This window comes from Callospermophilus lateralis, chromosome 7 (assembly GCF_048772815.1).
Source record: "Callospermophilus lateralis isolate mCalLat2 chromosome 7, mCalLat2.hap1, whole genome shotgun sequence".
NCBI classification, from domain to species: Eukaryota; Metazoa; Chordata; class Mammalia; order Rodentia; family Sciuridae; genus Callospermophilus; species Callospermophilus lateralis.
Window position 1 is genome coordinate 97,715,317 of NC_135311.1, and position 20,571 is coordinate 97,735,887.

Below are 20,571 nucleotides of genomic sequence, written 5' to 3' on the forward strand. Positions count from 1 at the left end.
CAGGCTCACAACTGTTGGAATGGGGATGTCAATCTGGGTGGTCTGGCTCAGAATGTATGTCCTGTGGCATGCTACTTCATACCAGCCATGATGTCCCCATAGATGTGGCATGATTATCCTGCAGCTTCTGGCATCTGGTCACAAACCTATGTGAGGGAAATGGCCAAGAACCAAGAGCTGTACTCAGGTTGCCTTTGCAAGATGCATCACGAAGGACAAATGCCCCAGCACTTATGGGGCTGATAGGCTCTAGCCAATGATGAGTTGGCCGCCATCTACCATTAAACCAAGCTGTACTTAGAGTAGACCTTTTGTAAAGGAGCTTTTCATCAGGGGATTATATTTTCTTCTTGACTATTTCCTTAATGGCAAGAAAAGCTATATGTTAGAAGAACAAAGGAGACCCAAGGGCAAAAGGCAGAAGACTCTCACCAAGGCGGGGGTGAGGAGGAAGGGAGGAGAGGACAATTAAACAAGAAGAAGATAAGATACCCCTCTTCCATTCCTTACAATGCTCTTGTGCTGCCCTCCCCCTCCTCTCTCTGCCTTCTTCTCCAGGGGCATTAACAGCAGCCCAGAGCTCATGAAACTTTAAACAGACTGATCGATATGGACAGAATGGTGAATTGTCCATCTGCAAATTACCAAGCACCTCATCAATATTTAAGGAAGCTAACTAGGAACAGGGATAAGAAGGAATCCAGGACTTTATTCTTCCCTCTGGGGGGTCGGGGGTAAGATAAAAGGAAGTCTGATATTCCTGATTACCAGGATATAATGTCAAACCAACAAGTGAAACTTTAAATGTGAACAAGTGCTGTCTAGCATCAATTCCTTCACCAAGCCAGCATGTTCAATACAATCCAAGACCACTCAAGATGAACATCTATCTAACACATAGTAGAGCTGCTCTGGTTTTACCCAATCTCCTTGCCCTCTCAGAAGATACCATGTTTTCATGCCACCATGCCTTGCACATGCTCTGAACCAAATGCAGTTCCTCACACTTGTCCACTTGGGAGGCAGGAGAATCCATTACAGTGCAGCTTGCTTAGGTTCCTGTCTTGTTTCTACTACTTACCAAATACATGAACTTAGGTAGTTACCTCACTTTCTGCACCTGCATTTCTTCTTGACTGAAAATCAAATGGGAGTAGCAAAATACTAACTAGTTCAGGAATGTCCTGAGGGTTCCACCTCACAATACATGTTAACACATTTTACACCCAAAAGCACAGTAGAGCTCAGCTACGATCCTCAGTGGCTTCTTCCACATCTGGTCACATCTCGAGCTTCCTCGTCCTCTCCTCTCTTCCCAGAGTCCACTCCGGGTTAGCTCCGGCCATTGTTACTTGGCTCCTGACACTTATCACATCATATTTCAGCTGTGTTACCAGTCTCTGCCACTACACTGTGAGCTTCCGGGAGGCAAGGTCTATGTGCGGCTCAGCTCTGCATCTCCAGGTACCCCAATAGAGTCCATGGCATCATGTGGACACTCAGGGTGGGAGTGGGTGCTAGGAGAGGACGCCACAGCTCTACCCATACCTTTGTGACAACACAGCATGCAGCCCAGATGTCTTCAGAGGATTGCTCGTGGTGGTTGAACTGAGGCTCCCACTTCTTAATCGACTGGTCTGCAAAGGCCAAAAGGACCCCTCTCTGGTCCACGAGAGCAGCACGGACACTGCCTGTTCCAACATCCACGCCCACGTAGTAGCTTCGTGGCTCCTGTTCTCCAGACATTGTGTTCCCTCCACCTGAGGTGAGCAAGTGCAAATACAACATGAGGACCAATCCACAAAGACCATCACCAAAATTCTTCTGTGGCTATGTAAGCAGCAGCCATTTACTATGGACTTATCCAACAGAAGTTTCTAGACACACAAAGCTAAGTAGTTGGTGAACAAGTCAGACACAGCCTCAGATATGGCATTTAGATTCTTTGAAAGGGTCACATGAAGCACTTAGCTACCTAACTAAGCAAACCTGTGACAAGTGTGATAAGAGCAAAGACAGGGTGGTAGGAGAACTTAGAATCTGGGAACAATAGAGAAGAACTTGTTCTCAGTGAAGCTGAATCAACAGGACAGTTCCTGTGGTACTAAAAAGGAACCTTTCCTATCAAATCTGTCTAGTCACTCAACAAATTAGCTACTGAGCATCTATTATGCACCAGGCAGTGTGAAAGGTGCTTCCCTCTATGCTGGGAGCCATCAGCCAAGTAGGTATGACAAATTCCTTGCCAGCTTACTCCCATGCTGTCTAGTGGAAGGACTTCTGAAAGGTGACCTTGCTCAAGGACCAGGGCAGGATCCGTGTTTAGGGTGTTCCCCCTTTAGAATAGGGCAGTTTAGCATAATAGGAGAGTAGGGTGTTTCCCCTTTAGAATAGGGCAGTTTAGCATAATAGGAGAGTAGGGTGTTTCCCCTTTAGAATAGGGTGGTTTAGTATAATAGGAGATTAGGGTGTTCCTCTTTTGGAATAGGGCGTATCCTGCTGCTGAGTTCCTCTTGAGTGCTTAGGTCAGACAGTATATTTTGAGAGACAGAAGCCCATGCGGTGTGGATTTAGGCAGGAGTGGATTTGGGCAGAGTGGATTTGGGAAGAGAACGTGGATTCCCCCAGAACGTGTTTGTAGACGGCCGGTGTGAGTTCGGGAATAAAGAATTGCTGTTTGAATCTACAAGCTGTGTGGAGACTCGTGATTTGTGCCCAGCCGAAAGACTGCGGCATTTGGTGGCCCGTACGCGGAACGTCTGAAACTTGAAGGTAAGTGAAATTGCTCGCCCCTGAGGGAAGGCGAGAGAATGGGTGACCATTTCAGAAAACAATGTGTTCTTCTTTTGATTTATTTTGTTTTTCTTTCAAGCTGCCTATCCCTAGAAATTTCTCAGGCAAACTGGAAAAAATGGTTGACTAAAGGTTTGAAGTTTGTCGGCCCTGAGGAAGAGAAAATTGATACAACGATTTTTTATTCTGTTTTTGCTTCATTCAGTTTCGGTTTTGTTTTGTGTTATCTTATTGGGTTGCGTTATCTTTATAGTAGATTAAAACAAACTGAAAAGATGTTAAGTAAATTGTTAGAGGTTCAGAACATGGTGAAAGACGTTTTAGATCAAGCAAAAGAGAAGGTCTCTCCAGCTAGTCAGACAGAGGAAGAAAATTTAAAGGAAAAGGGGTTGTTAGGAAAAAGGCCACAACAGGAGGCTGTTACTAACTCCGTTTTATCACAAGAGGGTTTAATTCAACCAACAGCCCCACCGATAGAGACAGCTGAGTGGCCCTCAAACCCCGTAGTTGATAAATGGGATCCTGAGACAGGACCTCAAAGATTAGCATGTCCTGTACTTGAACAGGCAGGAGGGCAGCGAATTCACCGTGCTTTAGATTTTAAAACAGTGAAGCAGTTAAAAGAGGCTGTAACAACCTATGGTCCCCAAGCTCCCTTCACGGTGAGCATGGTCGAGTCTATTACTAACTTGGACATGACGCCAGCAGATTGGGCTAGCATGTGTAAATCTGTGCTAAATGGAGGACAATATTTGTTATGGAAGGTTGCCAATGAGGAATTTTGTGCAGAGACAGCTAGGAGAAATGCAGCAGCCGGTTACCCTCAAAGAAATTTAGAAATGTTGCTAGGAAAAGGACCTTATGAGGGTCAGCGGCAACAAATTGAATATGATCCTGCTATATATGCACAAATTGCTGCAGACGCAGTTAGGGCATGGAAGACTTTACAAGGACATGGAGATTTACAAGGTCAGCTATCTAAGGTAATACAGAGAGCTAATGAACCTTACGCTGACTTTGTAGATAGGCTAATTCAAACGGCTGCCAAAATTTTTGGGGATACGGAACAAGCAATGCCATTAATAAAACAACTAGCTTATGACCAAGCAAATCGTTGCTGCAGAGAGGTTATTAGACCATGGAGACATGAAGATTTAAACACATATATTAAATTATGTAGAGATATTAATGAACAAGGGCAAGTCTTGGCAGCTGCAGTACAACAGGCTTTAGATACCAGGCCAAAAACATGCTATGATTGTGAACAAACAGGACATTTTAAAAGGAGTTGCCCCATAGGAGGAGGATTTAACAAAACTAGGTATCAAAGAAATAGAATACCGGGTATTTGCCCACGATGCCGTAGAGGGAGACATTGGGCTAATGAATGCCGTTCTCAAACTACCATAGAGGGTACTCCCTTACCAAAAAACGGAAAAGGACCAGGTATTTACCCACGATACCGTGGAGAAAGGCATCAGGCTCCGTTGCCAAAAAACGGACAGCCGGGCCCAATGCTCCGGGGCCCACAACCACAAATATACGGGGCAGTGGAGGAACCCAGCAACACCATCAGAGTAGTGCCCAGGACACATTGTCCATTAAATCCCTCATCAGACAAACCCGAGGGAGCGCAGGGTTGGACATCTGCGCCTCTGCCAGAGCAGTACTAACTCCAGAGATGGGAATTCAAATCATTCCCACAGGAATAAAAGGACCTCTTCCCCAAGGGACAGTAGGCTTATTATTGGGACGTAGTTCATCTACATTAAAAGGACTTATGATAAGTCCCGGGGTAATTGATCCCGATTATGTAGGTGAAATAAAAATTATAGCTAGTTCTCCAAGAGGTATATCAGTAATTTCACCTGGAGACAGAATAGCACAGTTGTTAATAATACCCAGCCTACATAATAAATTTCCTAGTCATAGTGTAGAAAGAGGTTCCAGGGGATTAGGCTCCACAGGTGTAGATTGGGCTATGTTGTCTTTAAATTTAGATTCTCGCCCAATGTTAAAACTAAATATTCAAGGACACGACTTTAATGGGCTACTGGACACAGGTGCAGACCTTAGCATCATATCTAGTAAGGAATGGCCAAAACATTGGCCATTACAACAAGCCACTCAAACGCTTCGAGGCCTAGGAGTGGCTACTAATCCCCATAGAAGTGCAATGATATTAGATTGGAAGGATCCTGAAGGTTGTGAGGGAACTATACAGCCATATGTATTGGATCATCTTCCTATAAATTTATGGGGACGAGATGTCCTAGATCAATTAGGTTTGACGTTAACAAATAACATCAATCCTAATGCCCCCACTACTAGGGCTAGACAAGGTTTTAGGAAAGAAAAAAGATTAGGAAAACAAGGACAAGGTATAGCAGCACCAATTCAAATAGATCAAGGAACAGACAGACATGGGTTGGATTTTCAGAAAGGGCCACTGAGACAATCAAAATTACTTGGAAATCAGAAAGACCAGTGTGGGTTCCTCAGTGGCCCCTGACTAAAGAAAAGATACAAGTAGCCCATGATCTGGTCAAACAACAATTAGCAGAAGGACATATACAACCTTCCATATCTCCCCATAATACTCCCATTTTTGTCATTAAAAAGAAATCTGGTAAATGGAGATTATTGCAAGATTTAAGAGCCATTAATAATGAAATGGTTATTATGGGACCTGCTCAATCAGGGATTCCTCAATTGTCTGCTTTGCCAAAAACCTGGCATGTTTTAGCCATAGATATTAAAGATTGCTTTTTTTCAATTCCAATTCATCCCGAGGATAGTCCACGTTTTGCATTTACTATCCCTGCATTAAATCATGAAGGTCCTGATCAGAGATATGAATGGAAAGTACTCCCTCAAGGGATGGCTAACAGTCCAACTATGTGTCAAATATATGTTAATAAAGCAATCCAGCCACTTAGAAATCAAAATCCTGAACTACAAATATTTCACTATATGGATGATGTATTATTGGCACATAAAGATAAAAACATATTGCTGGAATGTTATGCCACACTTACAAACTTATTAAAAAATTATAATCTAGAGATAGCAATAGATAAAGTACAATTAAATTTTCCAATTAATTATTTAGGAGTTCTATTATCCTCAACCATGGTCCGTCCACCAAAAATTCAAATACGAGTAGATCAACTCAAGTCACTTAATGACTTTCAAAAGTTATTGGGAGACATAAATTGGTTAAGGCCTTATCTAGGCATACCAACAGGAGAGTTGGGACCTTTATTTGATATTCTAAAAGGTCCATCAGATCCAAACTCACCTCGCATGTTAACTCCTGAAGCAAGAAAGGCATTGAAAATTATTGAAACATATATGGAAAATATACATTTGGATAGAATTGATATAAGTTTGCCTTTATTATTTATTGTACTACCAACAAAAAATATTCCTACAGGAGTATTTTGGCAAGAAGGTCCATTATTGTGGATACATTTATCTTATTCTCCTAACACTATTCTTACTAGGTATCCTGAGGCTGTAGGACAATTAATACTCAAAGGAATAAAAGCAGCGAAGGGAGTGTTTGGAATTTCTCCCAATAAAATTATTACTCCATATACTATGGATCAAATTGATGAGTTAGCTAATGAGTTAAATACTTGGGCAATAATCATGTGTAAATCTAATGTTTCATTTGATAATCACTTACCATCTAATCCTTTGTTGTCTTTTTGGTCTAAGCATCCTGTAGTTTTTCCAAAAATGACAAGAAAAACCCCTATCATGAATGCTCCAAATATATTCACTGATGGGTCAAATAATGGTACAGCAGCAGTAGTTACCCCTGATCAAACTTTTACATTTTTAGTACCCAAACAATCAGCTCAAAAGGTAGAGCTTAATGCAGTATTACAAGCCTTTTTAATGTTTAAAGATTCTGTATTTAATTTATTTTCTGATAGTCAGTATGTAGTTAATGCTATAGTATCTCTTGAAGATGCTGGTAGGATTTCCCCTTCTTCTACTGTTTTCTCTTTGTTTTCCACTATACAAAGTCTAATCTGGGACAGAAAAGATCCATTCTTTATAGGACATATTAGAGCACATACAGGATTGCCTGGAGCCCTTAGTTTGGGCAATGATTTAGCAGATAAAACTACACATGACATACATATTTTCTCTACACTAGAAGAAGCTACGAATTTTCATAAAAAATTCCATGTTAATGCTAATACTTTACAAAAGCGTTTTAAAATAACTAAGGAACAAGCCAGACATATAATAAAACAATGTCAAAATTGTGTGACCTTTTTACCACAAGTTAATCTTGGAGTCAATCCTAGAGGACTGATACCTAACCATATTTGGCAGATGGACGTCACACACTTGCCAGAATTTGGAAAATTAAAATATTTACATGTTACAGTTGATACTTCTTCTGGATTTTTGATGGGCTCCCTTCATGCCGGAGAAAAAACTAAAGATGTTATAGCTCATTGCTTACAAAATTTTGCCACTGTGGGTGTTCCTAAACAGTTAAAAACTGATAACGGTCCTGGCTATACCTCTACCTCTTTTAAACAATTTTGCTCATCATTTGGTATTACTCATATAACAGGAATTCCATACAATCCACAGGGACAAGGCATAGTTGAAAGAGCTCATCAAACTATTAAAACGTACTTACTAAAACAAAAAGAGGGAATTGGAAAGGGGTATATATCCCCCAAAGATAAACTTAAAATAACCCTTTTTACTCTAAACTTTTTAAATTTGGATTCATCAGGACTTAGTGCTGCGGAAAGGCATATGTATCCAAAAAATGTGCATAAGCCTAAAGTTCTTTGGAAAGATATTCTAACAGGACAATGGAAAGGTCCAGACCCAGTGATTGTCTGGAGTCGGGGCTCTGTTTGTGTGTTTCCACAGGGAGAACAGCAGCCGATTTGGATTCCAGAAAGACTAACCAAAACGATTTCTACAGATCAAAAAGAAGATAATTTGACTCAAATCCATAACAGCTGATATCCAGAACTCCAGCTTGGCCATTCTTACATCTGCGACTGTGATTAACCAGGATGCTTTTTTCAATATCTATTTTATTATTGCATTTTTCCCACATCATAAGGTTCTATTTTTATTTTTTGAGCTCATACAAACCTAGGTTAATGTTTTTCTGATCAGTTTTATTTTTTGACTGTGGAGTTTTTAAACATTGCAATGGAGATTTCACCTAGGTAAAGCTACAAGGCCTTTATTATTATCTTATGTGTTGTACGTTTGTTTGCACATTTGTGTTTTGTGTTATATGTCTGTGTGTGCGTATGTCCATATTTCATATATGAGGAGCGCTCATGAGAAAATGGATCCAAATTATTATTTTTTTTTATTCACGTGATTTAAATGGCTTAATTTAAATTAGGTAAACAGCTGTTAAGGATTGTTTTTAAAGGTGGTTAACAGATCTGCTTGCTTACTAATTTAAATCAGGTAAACAGCTGTTAAGAATTTTTTTTAAGGAGGTTAACAGATCTGTTTGTTTACTTTCACCTTTCCTTTTCATTATATTTAATAATTCTTTTCAGGTTAATGTCTTTTTAGCATCATTGCCAGAATTCCTATCTTCATCCCAATGAATATAACTCAACAAGTATGCTCAATCAAGGAGTCAACTTACTTTGGGAGGAAACGGACTTTGGGAGGAGACGGACAGATTGATAGATTCCTCCCCTTTGAACTGCTTACAGAACTTGCCTGGACTATGTAACTACGTTTAGTGCAGCAAATTGTGGTAATGCTGGCATATCTTTGCTGATGGTGTCACCAGTGATCTTTGCTGATGGTGTCACCAATGATGCAATTTTTCCAAAGGAACTGTCAATTGGCTTGGTGTCGTGGCATTTCTGTATCCTCCTCCCTTCTGCTAGTGATGGTCTAAATTTGGGGGCCAATGGCTATATGCTGGACCGGCAGTCAGTGACGGGTATGATCCAATTGCAATGGTATCAACCTAAGACAGGAGGCTGACGCCTAAAGGTCAGTTACCTAAAGGTCAGTTTTCCGATGACGGGTAAGAGCCATATGTTGAATTGGACAACCTACCAGGCGCGGTCCTTAAGCCACATTAACCTCACTCCCCCACTGGCACCAAGGCCAAATTTGGGGGCCAACAGAGGTGAGGCAAAGAACCTCACCCCCCCACTGGTGCATAGACCTATCCACAAGTATGGCTGTATGCTGGACCGGTAGTCAGTGACGGGTATGATCCAGTTGCAATGGTATCAACCTAAGACAGGAGGCTGACGCCTAAAGGTCAGTTACCTAAAGGTCAGTTTTCCAATGACGGGTAAGAGCCATATGTTGAACTGGACAACCTACCAGGCACGGTCCTTAAGCCACATTACTTGTTGTTTAATTAATCAGAAGGGGGGAGATGCTGGGAGCCATCAGCCAAGTAGGTATGACAAATTCCTTGCCAGCTTACTCCCATGCTGTCTAGTGGAAGGACTTCTGAAAGGTGACCTTGCTCAAGGACCAGGGCAGGATCCGTGTTTAGGGTGTTCCCCCTTTAGAATAGGGCAGTTTAGCATAATAGGAGAGTAGGGTGTTTCCCCTTTAGAATAGGGCAGTTTAGCATAATAGGAGAGTAGGGTGTTTCCCCTTTAGAATAGGGTGGTTTAGTATAATAGGAGATTAGGGTGTTCCTCTTTTGGAATAGGGCGTATCCTGCTGCTGAGTTCCTCTTGAGTGCTTAGGTCAGACAGTATATTTTGAGAGACAGAAGCCCATGCGGTGTGGATTTAGGCAGGAGTGGATTTGGGCAGAGTGGATTTGGGAAGAGAACGTGGATTCCCCCAGAACGTGTTTGTAGACGGCCGGTGTGAGTTCGGGAATAAAGAATTGCTGTTTGAATCTACAAGCTGTGTGGAGACTCGTGATTTGTGCCCAGCCGAAAGACTGCGGCACCTCTATGCCTCACTATGACTCTAGAAGGGAAGCATATTTAAATCTCTAGCGAACAGGTGATCAAGGTGAGACTCCAAGAGGAATGTTACTTTATGCTTCATGCTAGGTCCATGCACTCATAAACAGTAAATGTACACTATTTCAATCATAAAACACTACATTGATAAGAAAGTAGGTCTCTGAGAAGTGAAGGAATTTACCCAGCCTCACACGGAGGCAGCCTGGACCCAAAGTCCCACATCTGTGCAAACCCAAGTTTCAGACACTTTCCTTTCTTTCTTAAAAGCTTGCAGTATCGGTTTGCAGAAGAGGCAAATATATTGCAGTCGTGTCATGAAGTGACTAGGAATTGGGAAGCAGCCCCGGGGGAGACAAGATTAGGAATTTGTTAGACAATCTGTTTTCCTTACAGACCCCTGATGAGTTACAAGGAAATCTGACCAGAAAACACTCAGGAATTCCTTGGCCCTGGTGGCTGTTCTCATTCCCCTTGGTCAGATTAGCCTGAGATACACAGAAATCTCCAAGGGCCTTTCATTTTCCAGACTGGCCTTTCATAGAGTGCAGCAAGCTCCCGAGATGACTGGCCAGTGCACATGCCGCAGCTCCCCAGGTGAGCTCGGCACTGGAGTCCAATTTCAACCTGTGAAGCCACTCAGTGCCCTTCAACTTCAGAAAGATAATGTTTCCTTGGCCAAGACACTTGTGGGGATTCTAAAACAAAGTCAGCCAGCAGATGTTCAGTTACTGCTTCCTGGATATTTATCCCAATTAAGAAAGAAAGAAAGAAAGGAAAAAGCCAACTTCATATAATAGTGATTGCTTCTGACTTAATCACACAAAAAACGAACTTATTGATTTCTACATCCTCCGCTCCTTGCTCAGTGTCTGGCATATAATTGGTTTTCAATAATTACTTACTGAATAACTGAATCAGTGAATCAATGAAAAACAAGGATGAGCAGGGTCATGTTTTAATAGTTTGAATTCCTAAGTTCATGTTTATATAGTCATCTGTCATTTAACAATAGGGACAAGGTCTAAGAAATGTGTTGGGTGATTTCATTGTTGTGTATACATCATAAAGTGTACTTAACCAAACTTAGATGACATAGCCTGCCATATGCCCAGGCTGGGTGGCATACCACTGTCCTGCATGCAGCCTGTCATTTACCAAATCATTGTTCTGCAGCACCTGAATGTATATACTACTGCTTTCCTTAGTTGAATCTCTCTATGCCTTATTCACTTAATTAGCCAATATTTCTTGAGTGCTTACAACTACATTTTACTAATTCTAAACTACTAATTTTTTTATACATTTATTTTATTTATTTATATGTGGTGATGAGTATCGAACCCAGGGCCTCTCACGTGCTAGGCGAGCACTCTACTGCTGACCACAACCCCAGCCTAAAACTACTAATTTTTTTTCACATTTAATATCCATGAATTCAGATTAAATCCTGTAACTATCAGCATCTTACAATCAATTGGTATTTTTTTTTTCTGTCTCTGTGGTATACGAAACAATGCATCTTGTAGTCAGTGACTTCTGAGACTCAAAGAAATGCTGGTTGCACCAGGCACTGGACACCTGCTAAGGATACAGTCACTGACAAAATATGGAGGGTGTCTTGGCTCAAAGATTCCTTAGTTTCTTTATCTACAAACAGGAGAAAGACTGACCCAGCTAGCTTGTCCACCTTCCCTCTACCAACTACATACATCTTACTTTACTCAGGATTCCCTCTCTTGGATTCCCACTGTCTCCATTGCAAAGGTCCCCAGGGAGCTGCTCCTGAACTGATCTTTGTATGCCAAGAGCTCTCATGCCCAAGCTCCCTGCCTTTCTCAGTATGTTCCACTGTCTTCGGATACTCCTGCACTCTTAGCCAGGGATCTCCAGTAGGGGCCCATGCATACCGTGTCTGAGGCCGGCTAATTCAGACATGCTGCCCATCTTGAAAGTCTGACCCCCTCCACAACCTAGTTACCTCTATTTCTATAATGCACCATCAAAGTTCCTCCAAGAAAAGACTCAACCTTACAGGAACAAGGGCACCAGACCCTCCTAGCAGTGTTCCCACAAATCCCCCAGGTCATGTTTTTCTAAGAAAAAAGATCCTAATTAAATCTTTCAGGCTCACCATTTTCCCCACTACTATAATTTTAAGTAATCTCATTCTGATTGTTTCTACACCTGGAATCTGAAAACAGGGAGGTTCAAGCCCTTGGGCAGCTTCCCTGAAATCCCACCATAAGTTACAAAAACACTGCCAGAGGATTTTTTGCAATGCAGATCCCTTGTTCTCCCCTTCTCTGCCCTTTGTCCCTGGGTCACAAGCACTGTCTGCTGTGTCCTGGACTCCAAACCATTCAACTAGTACCTCTAAGTCACAAAAGAAAGTAACCAAAGAAAGGAAAATGTTATTCCCTTTTCTAGTTTGTTTTGAAGAGAAAAGGATTAGGATCCTCATCGTGTCAAACATTTCCACACATGTGTTCACCGCATGCAGGGAACCCAATCAGGAGGGCAAACCTATCACCATTCTATATGCCAGTGGAGTGAGAGCAGTTTGTCCAAAATCACACAAACAGTACACGGCAAGACCAGGATCTCAACTCCAGTTTCTGAGGGTAAGTCTGGGACTCTTTCCACAACACCAAGCTGAAACTGAAAATCAAATCCTTTGGTGACTTCTTCAATAACAACACCAACAACAAATATAGCAAGAACTCGTATTTATTGAACTTTGCTCTGTAAATCACCCACACGACTTTACAATTTTGATTGACTCCTTGGCTACCCTTTTAGGGCTCCCAGGAGGAGCCCATTTCCAGTTAAGTGAACTGAGATTCTCAGAGATGAAGCTAGTTGAGGTCACACAGCACAGAGGCAGGGGCTAGGATTCCAGGCCACGGTGGTGTGACTCCGAAGCCCCTTTATAAATGCGGAGAGTCAGAAATTTGGTTCTATTTTCTTCTTTTTAGGTATGGATGAATACAAAAAAGAAAAAAGCTGCCAGGGATAAGGTAAGGGTGGTCAGACAGAGAGAAACAAGGACACAGACTGTGGGCAGCCAAGAGAAAGTAAAATACCAAGGGAAACTCAAGCTGTTCAGCCATGAATCCTGAGACATACCTCACTCCTCAGTCTACCAGACGTCCCAAAGAGCTGACATGGCTCTCTTCCCAGGGACCCAGCAGGGGCTGTGCTGACTTTAAGCCCCTATTTATGATCAAAAAAACAGCTCTGTATGATAAATATTTAAACGGTTCATTAAATAATGGCCTGTATAAATATTATTAGAAATGTGCCACAGGAAACCACAAACTTCGCAGCTGATTCTTCATCGAATGTGCAAGCTGCTCAAATGCTGTGTGAGAAAAGGAAAGAGGGACCTGGAAATTAAGGCCCTTCTTTGCAAAACTGTCTCAGGAATCCTCAGAAGGGGGTAAATATTACAAATACACTGCTAAACACCACCTGGGGACTGTTTCTTCCTTTTATCCCCCTAAATAACCTAGTAGCAATCAGATCTCCCCCCAGGATTACATCCTTCCAAAGTGGGTGAGCTCACCTTACCTTCCATTCTATTTCTTAAAGGGTCATTCCTCCAGGATGGATTTTGTTGGTGATAGTGTCTACAGAAGCAGTGTCCCAGGAATCAAGAGGAATTCAACACTCTTTCAACTTTGACCTTTGGACTCTGCTGGTGGTAACTCATACCCTGGAGCCTCACACATTTATTTATTATTTGGTTATACTGTAATCAGAGATTGGAAAGATTGGGAAGACAAAGAGAAGCAACAAGCCTGCCCACTTCATTCTCCATAACTGAAAGCATTAATTACCTCTTTAAACAAATCTCACTGCTCTAAAATGGTGAGCTGGGATGCAAGGGAAAGAGTTAATTTGGTGACAATAAGTGCTTCTCCATTGGCTCTACCTGCAATACACACAGCAGAAAAGAAGTGGCTTGCTAACAGGTAGTTTTCCTCTTAAAGTGAAAGGTCTCTGGCCCCCTTCTCAATCCTTCCTCAGACTTTCAGTTTGAGAGAGAGATTTTTACAAATTGTCAGGTTCCCAGTGCTGATTCCAAAGAAATCCAAACACATGCTGAGTTCCCCAAATTTGTGGAGTCTGTAGCAACTACACAAGACATCTCCCATCCAGACATAGCTGTGGCCTGGTATGGACTGTATGTGGCAGTACGAGCATACTTCTGGTCAAATTTGGGGTGACCAGTACATTTTCTGGCATTGCAAGAAAGGAAGGGAATAGCAGTGAAACAATCCCAAACAGCTGCTGAGAAGCTGAACCTGAACCTTATGAAGGCAAGGGAGCTAGACAATATTTTACTCATCACCGATGTCTGGCACTCATGTCTAACAGAAGACCTGGCCTGTGGCAGATCAAGAGCAAGTTAAAGAGTCTGAGAAGGAGAATAAGAGGTGGGAGGGGAAAGAAAATACAGTGGGGAGAGGGAACATAGGAAAGGGGGAGAGGACAAAGAGGAAACTGAACTACAGGAAGGAGAAGATTGCATGATTCAGAGAATAAGAAGTAGAAACTCCTTGATTTGGGTGAATGGGAAGAAGGGAAAGAAAGGAAAGAGAGAAAGAAAGAAGACATTTTTTTATCCATCAAATTTTACCCACCAAATTCTTCCTGCCCAGGAAAAGTCCATAATGCAGAGAAGGAACAGATAATGAAACTGACAGTTCTCAGAGACCCAGAAGAAAATCCAAATATCAAACAAAAACAAAACACACCAACAAACCCCCTTCTCTACTCTGAGGGTTTCCCACTCACATCTGGAGACCTCTGCTTCCAATGACAAATCACCTCCTGACACCACAATCCTCTAATATGTATTATTTTTTCCTGGGTGTTCTTACCATATCTAAAAGCTTGATTTCCAATAAACAAATATGAAGAGCCTTCTCTAAGCCAGGAGACTGGGAAAAAGGAGCAAAAAAATATATGATCTCTTATTTTTTTAAGAGTTGACAGTCAGATATTGCTAGGGTCTGAATGTTTGTGTTTCCCCCAAATTCATGTGTTAATAGTATTGAGGTGGCGCCTTTGGGAGCTGATTAGGTCATAAGAGAAGCGCTTTTAGGAGTGGTGTAAGCACCATTATGAAAGACGTCTGAGACAACTCCTTGTTCCCTCCACCATATGTGGACACAGGGAAGTCAGCAACCCAGAAGACAGCCCTCACCAGATACCAAATGTGCAGAGCCTTAACCTTGGGCTTCCCAGCCTCCAGAACCGTGAGAATAAATACCACCCAGTTCATGTATTCTGTCATAACAGCCTAAACAGAGTGAGATAAATGTGAAGATTTGAATTTTAAACTGGGCATGATGGCTCATGCCCATAATCCCAGTGGCTCAGGGGCTGAAGCAGGAGGATAGCAAGTTCAAAGCCAGCCTCAGCAACCACAAGGCACTAAGCAACTCAGTGAGACCTGTCTCTAAACAAAATACAAAACAGGTATGGGAATGTGGCTCATTAATTGAGTATCCCTGAATTCAATCCCTTTATCCACCCCTGAAAAAAGACCTGAATTTTAAAAATCGAAGGGTGATTCCTTATTTCCAGTATACCTACTTCAAGCCAAACCTAATGCATCAAGTAAAAATGCACATAGTGGACAGCAGCTTCATGTTGGCATGGCCATCTACATTTTAGGGACCAAGCACCCTGTCCCAGCTCTACCTTTCTTGACAGAATGTAATTGGTCAACGATAGAACCACTTCACTGTTAACAACAGTTCTAATCAACCAGATCAGAACTTGATATTTTTCAGGGCTTTTTTATTTTGTTTTGTTTTTATACTGGGGATTGAACCTTGGGGCACTTTACCACTGAGCTACTTCCCAGCTCTTTTATTATTTTTTTTTTTTTTATTTTGAGACAGGGTCTCATTAAGTTACTTAGGGTCTACCTAAATTGCTGAGGCTGGCTTTGAATTTGTAATCCTTCTGCCTCAGCCTTCAAAGGTGCTAAGATTATAGGCATGTGCCACCACCCCTGACCTATTTGGGGGGGTTTTATGTTCTGAGCCTATTTCTAAGAATAAATGTAAGGCAACTAGACAAAGGGTAAGGTGTTAAATCAATAAGACAGTAGAAAAATTGGCTATTTTTAAAATTTTTAAGTTGGATCCCAAAAGAAAAATCAAATTTCCCTAAATCCCCATGTCTGCTTCATAAAGTGGGAGCCACAGGGATCAAAACTAATCCAGCCCTGGATGGGTGGTAATCCAGTCTTGTTTGGTGGCCAAAAATAACACCTTCCAAGAACCACATTTGCAATAGAGAAACAGCAAAACAGAGAAGAGACAAAATCATATGGCTGTGGTCAAATGCACAACACAGTTCCTAAGGAAATCACAGATGAAAACCCTTCTCCTCAGAAGAAAGCCCAAACTCCGCCAACAAACATCCTCTTTGAGCTCATTAGACTCTGGATCACTCACACCTTCTTCCGTGAAAACCTTGTTTACTCCCTCCCATCTCTTCTGTCCATTCCTTGGGTTCCAACAAAAAAAAACTCCTTGCTTTTCCTAATGCCTGTTTCTGTTGCCATCCCAAGCCCCTCCTGTTGCAAAGAATGGGAGGGTCCACGTTTATAAAACTCACAGTGGTATATGTTGTTCTACACTTGAAGAAGCTGAAATGTTGACAGGATCAATCTCTCGCTGATGGTCACAAAGCCTAGAGAAGGAAGAGGCCATATATAAATTTACAATTGTCTCAACCATTGTCAAACTCTACCTACCATCCCTGAAATGATGAGGACTTCCACACTAACCAAGGTGCCTTCATCCTGGACACACTCGGAATGATATTTCCAGTCCATTAATCCTGTGAAACCTCCTCAGACAAACTTTGGAAAAGTCTCTCCCATGCTCTGATTAATAAGGATCACCTTTTATCTGAATAAATCCTATAGCCTTGTACAGGCAAGCACATGTAATGTAACACAGTAATAAAGAATTACTGGATTGTGGAGAAGGGGACTATTAATGTATAGAATAGTCAAATATCTATTAAAATAAAAAGACCCTAAGGACTCTCTTTCTCTGGAGAGTCTAGAAGCACTATGGCTTGTGGCTGATGCACCACTCTCCTCTTTCTCCATAGCAACAAGTCCCACTTGCACAGGAAGGAAGAGGAAGGAAGATGGAAAGGGAGTTCACCCAGATGAGCATCACTGAACCCCAACAGTATCAGTCTATCTTTCAAACCCAATGGACCTCCCTGAGTTCATCAAAAGCCCAGGTTTGGATTTGATGTTTTCTCACTCTCCTGTCCAGAATCAGAAAAATGTTAGAAAGGGCACAGGATGAGGCTGATGTCCCCTAATTCCACATGCAAAGCTATTTAATTTTAATCCCTTATATGCCCATTATAAACTTACACCCAAACGGTAAATTATATACAAACCTGGTGATTTATTCTTACACGGACTTCTCTTTTTAAACTGAACTTTTGATCCTTCTTTGAGTTCTGAATAATTTAAGTATATATGTAGTCTCTCCCCCATTGCTTTCCTCTTTAAGAGACTGCTGTTGATTTGCTAACATAATTAACTATGAAATGATTCTTTACAGAACTAACCAGACTTTCAAAGCAATGCCATTATCATTAGCATATTGGCTGAAATCCATAGCTTTTCCCAGAAATTCACTCAAATTAAAACAACAGAAGAACCCACCCACCTAAAGTAGACTGCCCTCAGATGTCAGCAAATTTAGGAAGGATTCAGGGTCCCATCAGGTAAAGCCACCAAGTATGTTCTTTAAGAGATCTTGCAAAACTCCTTCCTCAAAGACAATACCGACCAGATGCATGAGGTTTTTGGTTATTCTTGTGTTTACCTGTTTATGAAACATGACCAGGTGGCTTTAAAGACCAAGATGAAAGAAAGGGCTTAAGAAGGAGTTGTTTGAAGACTAAACATTAGACTTGGGGAACTAAGACAAGATACCCTGCCATTCCACAAAAGGCTCTATCGAAACTTTGACACACTAAAGTATAAACTTAAAGAACACCAATGCTACTTCTCAAATAAAGCCCAAAATCTTTTTTTGGCCCATGAAAACCTCTAAGCTCTGATACTATCTGCCCACAGTCAATACGCATGCCCTGACCTCCCTCCCCGTATCAGCACCCTATGCCCCAATACTGCAAAACTGCCAGCACCCTTCAAAGAGAGGTCTGGTGCTTTCTTCCATATTGTTGTTTCTCTTGTAATGCAACAAATACAACCTACAGTTCACAGGAAGTCAAATACAAGGAAAGTGTGAATCTTCAGCTTCCCAAATAATGCAGGGACCATAAATCAAAACAATACTCAGATATAATTTTACACTTAATTAAAATTGAAATTTTTTTAACAATCTGACTTTTTAAAATGTTTTATTTTATTTTTTTAGTTGTAGTTGGACACAACACCTTTATTTATTTATTTTTTATGAGGTGCTGAAGATGGAACCCAGGGGCTTGCACATGCTAGGCAAGCGCTCTACTGCTGAGCCACAACCCCAGCCCCTAAAATTGATATTTTGATAATATCTTACTTTTGGTACCCTTAATATGACCCCACGTGTATTATTTTTTAAAAAGAATATTGTCTAAGTGATTCTCAAAAGTTTGGTTTCAGAAAAAATCAGCATCAGTATCACCAGGCAACAGGCTAGAAATTCTCAGGCTGCAGTCCAGGTGATCTGAGAGATGCTAAAGTGTGAGAACCATGGTATTGTATAAAGACTAACCTGTAAGACTCAGGAAAAATATACAAAAACCCACTTACTGCAGTGCCAGGAAAAAGAAATGTAGCGGGGCTTGGAGGGCATTTAACTTCTGCACTCTGCTGTCTGAATTTTCGCCCTGAGCAGCTTACTGTAAGGTCTTCCCGTACTGAGTTCAACAGGGCACTGCATCGCTTCTACCTTCTCATCTTAATTTTTTTTCCCACAGGATCATCTGAACAGCCTTTCCCCCCTCTACATGGATGGTCCCTTCCACTGTTTTGAGGTGACCCTCATGATCTGCTGTTGAGGCTTTTTCCTCTATGCTATTTTTAGTTCCTCTAACTGTTCTCCATGCCATGGCATTTCTCTAAAATAAAAAGAGAGAAAAAGAGGGAAGGTACAGCTAATGTATTTAACTAGGATATTTTCGGCCACCCACATTTCCACATGACACCATGGAGATGAGGTATGCTAGGCTAGTGCATGCAGTAAGCACACAGTAGATCTCCTCCTTTTTGCTACTTTGCTGGAGGCTCTCTAGATGCAACACAGGCAGGGACTTGTCAATGGCTCTTCCAGCCCAGCATCACACATAGCCAACAAGAACATGTATGCTTGAGGAGAGAAGTAAAGGCAGCCTGGGTGTCTTGAAGGAGGGCTTTGAAGGGATCCTATTCAAGTACTCTCCCTTAAGAGTTCACTAGAAGGTAGTGGTTTCTGTGCTTTAACAATAAGTACTTTCCCATGGATCTAAATGTTTCTTGAAGTTAAGTTTGCCATTATTACTGGTGCTTGGGTATCCCATAATCCTTTCCTAACACCCTCAAATAGTCCATTCTTAATATTTTATTCAAAATTCTAGTGGAAGGCTTCTGCTTCTAGCCAAGGCAGAGTAATAGGAACCATATTTCCACCACCACCAGTATTTTTTTAAAAAAGGAAAAATATAGGAAATAAATGTGTCTTAGACATTGAACATCAGGCAACAAATACAGTTATCCCAAAGAAATAAGAAGAAAGAAACTGAGATAAATCCTGCAATGCTCAAGCAGAATGCCTAGAAAATGTCCCCAGACAAGGCACAGGACAAGCCCAGCAGTCTCCCTACATTGAGGAGACAGAGCTGGAAGTCAATGGAAGACAGAAGGCTAGAGTCTTTGGGTAGAGCACAAAGAGAGAGCTGCGCAGAGAGAATTTCAGAGAACTGCAAAGGGTACTTACTGCTCAAGCATTGAGGAGAGCACCAATCACTGTACACATGTGAGGAACCTGAGGCAGAAACACCAGGAAGCATGGGAGGGAACAGTCAGCAGGCTCCACACAGAGCTGGAAACAGACCTTTCCCAACAGCCAAACTAGAAAACTTCACAATGCACAGGGTCAAATACAAATGGGATATTCTGCGGAGGCAAGTAGCCCTAGATGAACACTGCTCTCATCCCCAAGGAGGCTTAAAGCAAGACCAAATGGATCAAACTGTTTCCAAATAGCTTGCACATGCCCCACAACAAAGCTCAAGTGTATTTACAAAAATACCCAGCACCAACAAGATAAAATACAGTGCCTACCGTCAAAAATACCAAGCATGCAGAGGAGAAAACTATCCAAAATAGAAAAATAAATGGAAGCTGACCTCGACTTGACATACTAGATAGAATTAGTAGATTCAGATATTTAAGACAGCTTGTTCAAAAATGAGTTCAAAAATCTAGAGGACATCTGAACTTAAAAGTTCAGACAGGAAAGATAAAGAAAACTCTAGTTGAAATTCTAGAAGTGAAAAATGACTGCAAAGACAAATTAATTTTTTATTAAGCAATACAGAAAAAAACTGACCTTAAAGACATAGTAATAGAAACTATCTGAAATGTTAAGGGTTACAATAACATGTGAAGGCAGACTCTGATAAGTTAAGAGTGTGTACTATAAACACTGAAGCAAAAACTAAAACAATGCCCCGTAGAGGAATATCTAATAGACCAATGAACGGCATAAAATGGAAACACTAGGGGCTGGGGTTGTGACTCAGCAGTAATGTGCTTGCAGGGTTTGAAC

General features: G+C 41.5%; 1 protein-coding gene across 5 annotated transcripts in view; it reads right to left on the bottom strand.

Annotated features, from left to right (window-relative positions):
- Positions 1 to 20,571, bottom strand: part of Fggy (FGGY carbohydrate kinase domain containing) — a 399,645-nt gene that overhangs the window by 370,783 nt on the left and 8,291 nt on the right. For 3 of the 5 annotated variants that reach the window (XR_013091912.2, XM_076862361.2, XM_076862362.2), the window contains exons 2-3: positions 16,400 to 16,474; positions 1,549 to 1,760 (exon numbers count right to left, since the gene is read on the bottom strand). Coding sequence is in view for 4 of the 5 variants with exons in the window: in XM_076862361.2 (XP_076718476.2) it covers positions 1,549 to 1,746 (198 nt within the window). In the remaining variant the exon portion in view is untranslated. Of the gene's footprint in view, positions 1 to 1,548; positions 1,761 to 16,399; positions 16,475 to 17,481; positions 17,546 to 20,571 lie in introns of those variants that run through there. The other 2 variants (XM_076862363.2, XM_076862364.2) reach the window with 2 other exon arrangements.